The 12,081-nt window shown below is 47.9% G+C and overlaps 1 protein-coding gene and 1 long non-coding RNA gene across 8 annotated transcripts in view; one reads left to right on the top strand and one right to left on the bottom strand.

Moving 5' to 3' along the window:
- Positions 1-3,306, bottom strand: part of LOC128402333 (uncharacterized) — a 50,324-nt gene extending 47,018 nt beyond the window's left edge. Inside the window, exon 1 of the long non-coding RNA XR_008327666.1 lies at positions 3,274-3,306. This is a non-coding gene — a long non-coding RNA (uncharacterized LOC128402333). The remainder of the gene's footprint in view (positions 1-3,273) is intronic.
- The window catches only part of GTF2IRD1 (GTF2I repeat domain containing 1), an 82,397-nt gene that overhangs the window by 45,128 nt on the left and 25,188 nt on the right, over positions 1-12,081 (top strand). For all 7 annotated transcript variants that reach the window (XM_053366322.1, XM_053366326.1, XM_053366323.1 and 4 more), the window contains 8 exons: positions 577-723; positions 1,154-1,337; positions 2,185-2,495; positions 3,884-3,973; positions 6,645-6,728; positions 8,015-8,198; positions 9,333-9,358; positions 10,257-10,377. In XM_053366322.1, the coding sequence (XP_053222297.1) occupies positions 577-723; positions 1,154-1,337; positions 2,185-2,495; positions 3,884-3,973; positions 6,645-6,728; positions 8,015-8,198; positions 9,333-9,358; positions 10,257-10,377 (1,147 nt within the window). The remainder of the gene's footprint in view (positions 1-576; positions 724-1,153; positions 1,338-2,184; positions 2,496-3,883; positions 3,974-6,644; positions 6,729-8,014; positions 8,199-9,332; positions 9,359-10,256; positions 10,378-12,081) is intronic.

Here is a 12,081-nt window from a genome sequence, read left to right as displayed (position 1 = left end):
GGTTACAGACTGTGCTAACCCAGAAATAGTGCTTCAGGTTAAGAACTTTGCTTCAGGATGAGAACAGAAATCGTGCTCCAGTGGCGCAGCCGCAGCAGGAGGCCCCATTAGCTAAAGTGGTGCTTCAGGTTGAGAACAGTTTCAGGTTAAGTACGGACCTGCGGAACGAATTAAGTTCTTAACCCGAGGTACCACTGTATGTGCTTGCGAGGGACTCAGAGAGAGAGGCTAGAGGGGAAAGTGTGGGGCTAATGGTCAGTTTCAGCAACATCTCAGACCAACTGAAGGACTCTACTGTGTTGTCGTTTTCTGTTAATAAAAAACTAATTGCATTCCATGCCTCCTGTGCTTCCCTGCCCTGTGGTTGACCTGGGCAACGCTTGACAGCTCCTTGATAGACTGTGGCTCAGCAGTTCAATCCCTGATGTTCTCCAGGTTATGGAGCAGAGTCCTTGAGGGCGGGGCTTCGGAAGAAGGGGCGGGGCCTTAGGCAGGGACTGCATTTGGTCTGAGATGCGGTGGTGAGTCCTAGCGCCCGATTCCTGAACTTCCACCTCTCCCTCTTCCTGTTGGCAGGAGTCCAACAGAGGAAAGAGCAGGATCTGGATGGCCAGAAGAAGCCCAAGGACTTTGGCCGGACCATTCCCCGGATCTCCCCGGATCAGGGATCGGATGTTTACCTTCTCAGGAAGATGGTGGAAGAAGTCTTTGACGTGCTTTACAGTAAGAAAGAGCTTGGGATACAGTTCGGTTTGGGCTCAGTCGCTGCTGCCTTCTGCTGTAGGGTGTCTAGGTCATGTTGTCTATGGATATCTTCTCTACTAGCGTGTCAGAGCAGGGGAGGAGGGGCTGGGTGTGGTGGGGCTTGGCAGGGTGATCTGGTGGGCCACCAGGGGGGCCAAAGGCGAGGGCTGCGAAGCATGAAAGGTCAAGGCAAGCTGGTGGTCAGCTTACTCCAGAGGAGCCGAAAGGTGCTGTAATCCAACAACGCCAAAACTTTTCCATATTCTGCAATACAATTCTCCAACCAAACAGTGTTTGCATTTCTTGGTAACGGTGTGGCCAAGAGATGGGGCCCAGGAGCACCTCGTGGCCCAGCTAAAATCTGAACTCTGTTTTGATCTGTGTTTGTGATTCTTCCTCTTTGCCCCAGGCGAGGCCTTAGGGAAGAGCAGTGTGGTGCAACTCCCCTACGAGAAGTTCTTGAAAGAGCCTGGCTCTCTGGTGGTTGCTGGGCTGCCCGATGGGCTCACCTTCAGGAGGCCCGCCGAGTACGATGCGAAATCGCTGATGGCCATCTTGGAGCACAGCCACAGCATGTGCTTCAGGCTCAAAAGGTAAGGGGGTCCCGCCTCGTGCTCAGCTAATACTTTCAGGTCTCAAGAGCCGATCTGCAGACACTTTGCGTAAGGATAAAACGGGCTGTCCTCCCATGGCTGTGTTTGGACGCCACACTAAACTGTGGTTTGTCGCAACCTTGCATTTAAGCACTAGCCTGGTAGGCATAAGTGAGGAGGAATTGCATGTAGGTAGTCAGTGTTAGAAACTCAGAAATATAAGCTAATCACCAAAAGCTACCTTAAACCTAGGTTATGGATGGCACCATGGAATGTCTAGATGCCTTTTTTTTGCAGTGGCATTTATTATTATTTATTTCATTTCTATACCGCTTTATACTTTAAAGGGAATTAAATCTCAAAGTGGTTTACAACACATTAAAACATCCAATAAAATAATGCAGAATAAAACAAATGCAAGCTTCAGTATTTCAGATCCTTCTCGATGTGACATTTTGCTTTCCCCATATTTATTTACCTACTTAATTTAGGGAACAGAAGTACAGTCGTACCTTGGTTCTTGAACTTATTCCGTTCTGGGAGTCTGTTCGACTCCTGAAACAGTTCGAAAACCAAGGTGCAGCTTCCAATTGGCTGCAGGAGCGTTGTTCAAGAGCAAATTTTTTTGGGAGCCAAGGCGTTTGAGATCCAAGGTACAAGTGTACTCTAGGAAGCCAATGTGGTACAGTAGTTAGAGTGTTGGACTGGGACCTGGGAATGCGGGGAATTGAGAATAAGAGAGATGAGTGGGGGGTGTGCTCGTGTAATCTCACTGTACACAAGTTGTACAAGTGACAATAAAGTGTTTCAATTTCAATTTAGCTGCAGTTTCCTCTCCTTTTCTCAGACCTCCTGAGGACTCCGCCTGGGACCCCAACCCTCCTGTCGAGGCGAGCGGCCCCGTCCAAATGTCAAAGGGGAATCGAGAGCCAGGGCTGAACCACGTGCACGCTAAGCCGGCCAACTCAGAGGCTCTTCCTGCGGTCACTACAAACAGCTTCCTGTACGGGGTGTCGCTCCCCGCGCAGATCGCCATGGAGATAAAGCAGGAGGGTCCTTCCGGACGGCACGGGATGAGCACAGCCAGCGAGATGCTGAGGCCCCGGCTGTCAGGAGAAGCGAAGGTGCCCTCGCCACAGGAGTTCGGTGACTGCTGTGGTAATGGCCTTAATGTTTGCTGTCCAAGGCGTGGCTGGTTAAAAGCCTACGGAGAGGCCCTGAAATGCCTTGGATCGGGACTAAAACTGGGTGGGGGACCAGGAATTCTGTCCTGGTGGCTTTTGTGGCCACGATGCCTGCAAAAGGCACAGGAGCCACAGCTGAGTTGGTAGAGCATGGGACTCTTAATCGCATGAGGTGTGAGCCTCATGTTGGGCGAAAGGTTCCTGCATTGCACAGGGTTGGACTGAAGGACGCTTGTGATCCCTTCCAACTCTACAGTTCTATGATTCTAGATTGAGCTCCGTTCAGGGAACCCAGGAAAGCTCACTTGAGGGTTTGCAGCCAAGTATTGCAACATAGGAGGGACGCGGGTGGCGCTGTGGGTTAAACCACAGAGCCTAGGACTTGCCGATCAGAAGGTCGGCGGTTCGAATCCCCGCGATGGGGTGAGCTCCCGTTGCTCGGTCCGTGCTCCTGCCAACCTAGCAGTTTGAAAGCACATCAAAGTGCAAGTAGATGAATAGGTACTGCTCCAGCGGGAAGGTGAACGGCGTTTCCGTGTGCTGCTCTGGTTCTCCAGAAGCAGCTTACTCATGCTGGCCACATGACCCAGAAGCTGCACGCCGGCTCTCTTGGCCAATAAAGCGAGATGAGCGCCACAACCCCAGAGTCGGTCACGACTGGACCTAATGGTCAGGGGTCCCTTTACCTTTACCTATTGCAACATAGGAAGCTGCCATATGCTGAGCCAGACTGTGGGTCCATTTAGCTCAACATTGTCTACACTGACTGGCAGCAGCTCTCCAGGGTTTCAGACAGGGAGTCTCCTGCCTGGGGTTGCTGTCAGGGACTGAACCCGGGGCCATCTGCCGCTGAGCTGCGGCCCTTTCCAAACAGGAAGCTGTAATGGGGAGGTGGTCTGGAATAAGCTCCAGTTTCTCCTTCTAGCAGCAAGAAGGCAGATTCCCATGCTTTAGGGAGGAGGTCACATGACTCCTTGTGCAAACACTGATATCACACCATATGACAGTGGTTGCTAAAAGGCAAGGATCCCATGGCTCCGTTCAAATTGGATGTGAAATACTGCCTTCCAGGTCGAGCCACCCAATACTTGTTAAAGAAGGGGGGGGGGCACAGATTGCCTGGCAGCTGCCAGAGGATGCTGCATGCTGGCACACAGGCCTGACTCTGAGCTGGAATAGCCTTAGCTGAAACTTACATATCAGGTTAGGATGGATGGAGTCCAGCCTTGTTTGCGCCCGACACCTTTCCATTTGTCCTTGCCATTTTGGGTTTCCCTCCCCCCCCCCAAACAAAATCTCATCTTTCTCATTCATTCATTCATTCATTCATTTATTCATTTATTTCGTTTTTCCTATGTCCAGGACAGAAATCTGCTCTCCCCGGCGGTCCGCTCATCCAGAACGTACACTCCTCCAAACGCATTCTGTTCTCCATAGTACACGACAAATCAGGTACGCTTGCTGGCGCTTGCGAAACGGAGAAGGGGTTTAGGAGTGTCGGCGTGTGGGTTTTAAATCACGCCCCCCCCCTTGCTTAGGAACCATAGAGCGACAAAGGTACAGCATTTGGGCAGGCCCAGATTATTGGCAGAAGCTAAACCTATTCCAGAACAATCAGAATGGCAGATTTCAGGCCTGGGGCATTATTAAGTTTATTGTTCTTGGAATTTTGTTTCTTAGGAGGGACTGCCACCTCTGCTCATGTTGCTTGCCAAGCTGGAAAGCTCCGCTCCCTGCCAAATCACCCCCCCTTGCCAACCCACTCCCCCTTTATACCTCACCCAACCCCACCATCCCATCACATCCCGTCATGAAGTGGGACCATCACACTTGCAGCCTTGGCAGTGCCGCCGCTCACCAGGCTCAAGACGGGGCAGAGCAGCGCCAACTGCAGACCCACACATGCTTGTAATGCCACTGGCACCCTGGTTCTTTCCCTGCATTGCACCCTGCCCCAGTCCTGCTGAGCGGCAGCACTACCGCAACTGGAAGGGCAGCGCAACGGCGCCGCAGTTCATGCACTGCAGCCAGATATGCAAATGATAGGGTGTCCATGTCATGTTTCGCACCTGCATCTCTGTGTCAGTGTGGATGTGAAGAGGACTAAAAAACAATGGCTGGCGGCACTAGCTTTTTTATTTTTATATTTTACCAAGCATAACAAACTCTCCCATTTTTAGACCCGCATACATTGTTTGTTTCTTCCGCTCTTCTAAGTCTGGTCATGAACTCAATGTTTGAAGTAGATGTGTCAATAATTACCTAGGCGCTTGGATAATCCTTCCGATATGAAATATTCATTTTGGATGTTTGGCAAGGGTCTTTCGTAGGAACGAATTGAGAGCATCGACCGCTTTGCATGCAGCGCCAAACCATAGTTTAGCGGCGCATGAGCGAGCCTGGGGCTCATGTGGTCCTTCCTCTGCAAATTCCCTCCCTAGCATTAGAGACTACTTTATCCTGAGTCAAAACACGGTGGTCCCTCTGTTCTGAGTGTTGTCTTAACTAATGGTTTCCAACCTTTTTGATATAGCAGCCCGTGAGTCCCAAATTTACTTGACCCATCAGTTTATCGCCATGTGAATTTTGGATGCTGCTATTAACATGAAAATTTTCTTAGAATATTTTTAGTACTTACAGAGTTAGTCACAGTTTGTTTATGGGTGGGGATGTGTGAACACCAGCCATCTGAATTCAGAATATTCCTGTGCATCAGAAGGGAGCTGCAGTAATTGCTCCCTGTATGAGCCCATTGTGGTGAATTGCCGCCACATCTTCTATCAGCCAGCAGACAGCAGTTGCCAAGTCCTAAAACATATGAGTGGGCCTTCCCGATCTAGCTCAGTTGGTAGAGCATAAGACTCTTAATCAGGGACGCGGGTGGTGCTGTGGGTTAAACCACAGAGCCTAGGACTTGCTGATCAGAAGGTCGGCGGTTCAAATCCCCGTGACGGGGTGAGTTTCCGTTGCTCGGTCCCTGCTCCTGCCAACCTAGCAGTTCAAAAGCACGTCAAAGTGCAAGTAGATAAATAGGTGGGAAGGTAAACGACGTTTCCGTGCGCTGCTCTGGTTCGCCAGAAGCGGCTTAGTCATGCTGGCCACATGACGCCGGCTCCCTCGGCCAGTAAAGCGAGATGAGCGCCGCAACCCCAGAGTCGGCCATGACTGGACCTAATGGTCAGGGGTCCCTTTACTTTACCTTTAAGACTCTTAATCTCAGGGTTATAGGTTTGAGCCTTACCTTGGACAAAAGATTCCTACATTACGGAGGATTCCTACATTGTAGATGACTCTCGGGGTCCCTTTTAACTCTACAGTTCTGTGATTCTATGATGTTCAGCTGCAAGTTGTACGTAGCATCTATTATTAAGGAATAAAAGCAATTAGATGTGTACTTATACAGCCTGTGGCTTACTTGCACAGAATTTGTGACCCACTCAACCATGGGATTCACTGGGTGATTTGGGGCCAGTCACAATCTCTCCACCTAACCTACCTCACAGGGTTGTTGTGAGGAGAAAAATGGAGAAGAACCACGTATGCCACCTTGAGCTTCTGGGAGGGAAGGCGGGATGTTAAGCAATAATATACAATAAATAAAAATGACTGGGTTTGTCGTGTATTTTTGTAACATCGGTTGTTCGTTTGGTTTTCTGCACGCTGCTGAGGGAGATTTCTTTACGGATAAGGCCATAATAGAAATGGTCTTAAGTAAATAAATGAATGGAGGTTGCAAGCCAGTTGCTGGGGAGAGCATAGTTGTGTCCATGCTCTGGTTATGCGCTTCCCAGAAGAGACATCTGGTTGGGGATCAGGCTGCTGGGCTAGATAGGCCTTTGCCCTGATCCAGCAGCCAGTTGTTCCTCTCGTTGTTACGTTGGGTGGTTTACAGTCACTGTTTCCATTTGCCAGCTGCAGGGTTTGCCTAAGGGAACCGTCCAGCGCCCAGGATTTGAACCCAGTGCAGCTGCCGCAGTTGGAGCCTCCCACTTCCCCTCAAGCTCAGGCTTTCTCTCAGAGTGGGGAGGAACCACAAACCTTGTTCCCGAGGGCAGAGTGAGAGGGATGGGGAGCATCTGTGCCGGAGATGCCATATGGAAACTTCTTGTTTTGTTTTTGCTAGATAAATGGGACAGTTTTATAAAAGAAACCGAGGATATCAACACCCTGAGGGAATGTGTGCAAATTCTGTTCAACAGCAGATATGGTGAGTGGATGTGAAGTGCCTGTTTTTCATCTGCGCTGCTTATGGTGCGCATATCATTATGGAGAGATTTTCTGGACTTTTTTCCCTGACTTTCTGGTGTTTCCCCCCCTTTTCTTTTTCTTATTCTCTGACGCAGCATCAGGCACCATATGCTATGTGTCCCTTCACTTAATTGCTTTCTTGGCATGGCATTTTCCAGGCCCACAGCTTCTAATTAATGCAAATGTTTCTGGGTGTGTTTTTTTTAACTCGTTTGTATCAAGTCAGTAAATGTGCATTTGGCCTGAATGGGGTCTTCTGGCCTCCTCAGTGGAAGGCCTTCATGGAGTCAAAACCAATGGGGCAACAGCCACAGAAAGCCATCTCCTATATTTGAAGTGTTTTTTTAAAAAAAATCAAAAACACCACCAAGTGGTATATAAATTTTACGGAATAAATTAAATACATATTTTTTTCAGCCTGGTGCCTTCTAGGTACCCTTTGAACTACAACTCCCATCATCCCTTGCCATTGGGTAAGTTGGCTGAGACTGGTGGGAGTTGGAGTTCCCAATGGGTGACTGGCGCTTCTCAAACTTGGGTCTCCCGCTGCTGTTGGACTCCAACTTCCATCATCCCTAGTTAGCAGGACCAGTGGGCAGGGATGATGGGAGATGTAGTTCCAACAACAGTTGGGGAACCAAGTTTGAGAAACACTGACAGAGGGCACCAAGTTTGGGAAGGCTGCCTTATGTCAGTGTCCTGCTAGGACCCTGTCCATCTTTGAACTGATACTACATAAATTGCTGCCTTTATGAGTTTGGATGTATGCAGTTAGTACTGTGGTCCCCAAGAGGCTGCCCATGGGCACTGCGTTGCCTTCAGGAGCCTGCTGAGCAATCTTCCACTTCCAATATTTTCACTGAGAATGTGATGTGCCACTTTACCATATTAGCTGCCATTGAACTGAAAAGGATGGCCATAAATTAATGGATGATGACAATAATTTGTAAAGCACTTCAGAGTATTTATTGAACTCCTGGCATCCTATTGGGCACCTTAGTTTCTGAGCACAGGACATTATATTCCAACTTTCTGTTATTATGCCAATGCGACATGTTTGAAACATGGCCAGGGCTTACTGAAAGGGCAAAGCAGCATTTAACTTTCAAAAAACTTTCCCTGCAGGGAAAACTGGGTTGCAAAACTGGGTTCATGCCAGTAGCGGACCCAGTTTAGCAGTGTCTGCTGTTAAGAGTGTCCTGTCTGTTCTTACCCTTTAAAGGTTAAATGTTCTGTCACTTTCAGCTGAAGCTTTGGGGCTCGATCACATGGTCCCTGTCCCGTACCGGAAAATCGCTTGCGACCCAGAAGCGGTAGAAATTATCGGTATCCCTGACAAAATCCCATTCAAACGGCCCTGCACCTATGGAGTCCCCAAACTCAAGCGGATATTGGAAGAGAGGCACAACATCCATTTCGTCATCAAAAGGTACGTGATTGTTTTGAGAGGCTCGTGAGCAGGGGGACTGCAGAGAGCCAAGAGGTGGGCTTCACTCTGCGTGACTCAAAAGCAAGCTTTGTGAGAGGTTCTTCTTTCCCCAAAATTGCTGTTTCTCCTTTATTTTAAAACATTTATATACCATTCATCATGGAAACGTTTCCAGGTGGACTGCAAGAATATTAAACTTACAACATGTTAAACTTACAATATGTTAAAAACATATTCAGGAGGTGAAATATTTAAAATCATAGACCACCTAACAGTGGGGTGCTTCTGTAGCAATGGGGAGGCAGGAAGTCTGGGCGCTTGCAGGGGTGGGCTGCCTCTTCCTTTTCTACCGCCTGAGGCGGCTGCCTCCCCCTCCATCATGGATGGGACGGCTCTGAAGTACATCCACTGAAGTTAATGAACATTACTAACTTAAACCCATTAATTCCCGTGGATCTGTTCTGAGGAAAACTTAGTTGGATACAGACCATTGTTTTCCCAAATTGTCTGCATACTTTTGTTTATTTTATTCACACCCCTCCTCATTTAATCCTCTCAGCAACCCTGTGAGGTAGGTTTAGGCAGAGAGGCAGTGACCGCCCCAAAGTCGCACCATTTGTGGCTAAACAGGGATTTGAACCCTGGCGTCTCCCAGGTCCTTGTCTGACACTCTAACTGCTCTGCCACACTGGCTGGCGGCTAGGAAGGGTGCAGATAATGTAAACTTTAATGTGCTTTCCTTTAAAATTCCACTACCAATATTGGTTCCTCACCCCTGCTATAACAAATGAACGTGGTAAAGATGGTGGCAATAATCTGATTTAGCTTATTCTTGTTTTTAATTAGTTCTGCATGGTTGGTTGGTTGGGTGGGTGTGTTTGTAAAAAACTGCTTTCAACCATCTGTATTGATCATTTAAACATTTTACTTTGTCATGAAAATCCCAAAGCAGCGTACTAAAAACAATCCAGAGCAGTATGTAAATTGTATCAAGCCAATAAAATGGCCGTTGTGGTGACCCCCCTAAGGCCAGAGCACAACCCACTAGTTGAAGATCCTACATGAAATATTGAATTATTTTTATTCCCTCCCTTCCCTCCTCCTCCTCCTAAATTGTTGCCTTTTCTTTTACAGGATGTTTGATGAAAGGATCTTTACAGGTACGTTGGGCATAGTCTTTCATTTTGGGGAAGGGATGGTAGTTCAGTGAGTAGAGCGCATGCTTTGTCTCCAGACAGTCCCAGACTCAGTCCCTAGCATCTCTCGGTAAGGATGGGAAAAGCATCTACCTGAGACCCTGGCGAAGTCCAGGAACCTCTTGCCCTCCAGATGCTGTTGGACTACAGCTCCCATCCTCCATAACTATTGGCCTTGCTGACTGGGGACGGTGGTCCTCCAATTGTTTCTGAACTATGACTGCCACCATCCCTGGCCATTGGCCATGCTTTCTGGGGCTGATGGGAATTGTATCTCAGCAACACCTGGAGGGCCATCGTTTCCCCAAACCTGCCTTAAGCTGACCAACCGCATTCTCACAATGTCCCATTTCCAAGCCAATTCCTAGCTTCTGGTAGTTTTGGGAGGTGACCAGAATATGCTCAGCATTTGTTCATCTTGCCTTCCCAAATCCGCTGGGAAGAATTTGGACCTTTCCCTCCATATTGGGGCATTTGTTGCCCAAATCTCTTTCCCACATAGCTTTTGATTTTTGATTTGATATTTCTATTTTGCTTTTCCAACAACAAACGCTGAGCTCAAGGCAGCTCACAATGATCACAAAAGCTTCAAAAAACAATAAAAAATTATAATCACTGTGCTATCACACACAATAACATATAAATAAAGCAAACAACAACAGGTTCACCAAAGTGATTAATACAATTCAATAAAGTCATAGCAATTCAAAATATCCCTCCCCCATAATTATTAAACTAATCTGTATGAATGGCAGACTTACTGGGAAGAGACAGGGAGAGGTTGTGTCTGGCCATGGGTAATTATTGGTTCAAAACTCTGCGCCTGGAAAATATCTATTTGTTCTTCCTTACTTGCAACCAGGAAGTAAATTTACCAAAGATTCAACCAAGATAGAGCCATCCAGCCCTTCTGGGGAAATCTCTCCTGACCCACACAGAATGGCGTTTCTTGATCTAGCAGGAACTTCACAGTCCAGTCATAGGTAAGCCTGTATCACCCCATATCAAATCATAGAGTTGGAGGGTCCTGCAAGGTCCTCTAGTTAAACCCCCTCCTTGATGGCAGGAATTCAAAGCACTTCCTCAAAAACCCAGGGTTCCCAGTTCCTGGCACAGCTGCTATATTGTAGTCATAACCAACCTTGCGCCCTCCAGATGTTGTTGAATTGCAACTCCCACCAGCCCCAGCCAGCATAACCAGTGGTCAGGAATGATGGGAGTTGTGGTCTTGCAACATCTAGAAGGCGCCAGGTTGGGAAAGCCTGGTGTCTTAGTGTCTCTAATTTGCTCCGGCCAGCATGTTTTCTCCCTGGAATGCCAGTAGAGGGGAGGAAAATGTTATGTACTGAAGTTCTCACCCTGGGCCAGCAGGGGGATACTGTAGATAGTTTTCACTCAGGTCCACAAATGCAAATAAGGGATTGAAAGTGAGGTTCAGTGATTGGATAGTTACAGAAATTGGTTACTGTTGCGTTGTAGTGGAGCTCTATATAAGCAGGCTGGCTGAACCCTTCAGTTCAGTTCTGTTCTGGCCTGTGAATAAACAAGAGCTGTTTGAAGAATCGCTGTGTCATCTGATATGTTTACCCACAACTTAACAGAAAACATGGCTGCTGCCCGAGTCAGTGACTTTGAAACCATTTTTTAAAAAATAAAACAGAGAAAAGAAAGGAAGCTTCTGCTGTGATAAGGGTGTCCTTCCCCATCACCACCCCAAAACCTATTTTGGCGTCCCCAAATTGATTCCTGAGAGACCGCCATGTCTTTCCCGGCTCCACATTTAATTCTTTAGAGGAGATTTTTCTATGGTTTTTCTCCCTGCCTTGAACTTGGGGGCATCCAATGAAGCTGTATGGTGGGAGATTCAGGAAAGATGATAGAAATTATTTCTTCATGCTGTTTAAACTATGGAACTCCCTGCCACAAGAGCCAGGGACTGCCACCAGTCTGGGTGGCTTTAAAAGAGGATTTGACAAATTCACGGAGGATGAGGCTGTCTGTGGCTACTAGCCAGAATGGCTGTTTTCTTCCTCCACAGTTGGAAACATTATTCCTTACTTTGCTGAGAACCATGAGCTGTTGTGCTCATGTCCTGCTTTGGGGCTTTGCATTGTGGCTTCTGTCTGGCCAATGGAAGAACAGGATGCTGGACTAGATGAGCCTTTGGCCTGGTCCCGCTGTGCCGTTCTTATGTTCTGCTGATCTCAGACTGGTTCTTAAGGATCTGGGATGCAGCAAGTGTGATTAAATCAACAAGTCATGCCAGAGGCAGGGAAGGCAGCAAAACAGATAATAAGCTTATGAATCAATGGAGCGCTGGAATCTGATGGGTTGGGACTCAGTCCAACCATGAGCAACACCGGGTGCTGTTTAAGAATGTAATCTGATTTGTCTATGATGGTGGACTTTTGGTGAATTATGGAGGTGAAATGAGCAGTGGTAACAGCAGTCCTATGCATGTGTGCTCAGCAGTCAGTAACATTAAGCACAGTGGGGCTTTCCTCCGTGTAAGAGGGCATACGATCGCAGCCTGTGAGTTGAATCCAACAGCCCAGCAAGAAAGGAGAATCTGCTGAGACTCTGAGGGTCCTGCTCTTGCCTCTCTCCACCAGGTCTAGGGTGGGGCCTGACAGACTACAAAACCACTGCTGCTGCCAAGCAGAGATTACAGTTAACATTCTTTTCAA

The sequence above is a fragment of the Podarcis raffonei genome, chromosome 15 (assembly GCF_027172205.1).
Source record: "Podarcis raffonei isolate rPodRaf1 chromosome 15, rPodRaf1.pri, whole genome shotgun sequence".
NCBI classification, from domain to species: domain Eukaryota; kingdom Metazoa; phylum Chordata; class Lepidosauria; order Squamata; family Lacertidae; genus Podarcis; species Podarcis raffonei.
This window is presented reverse-complemented; position numbering and strand designations above follow the sequence as displayed.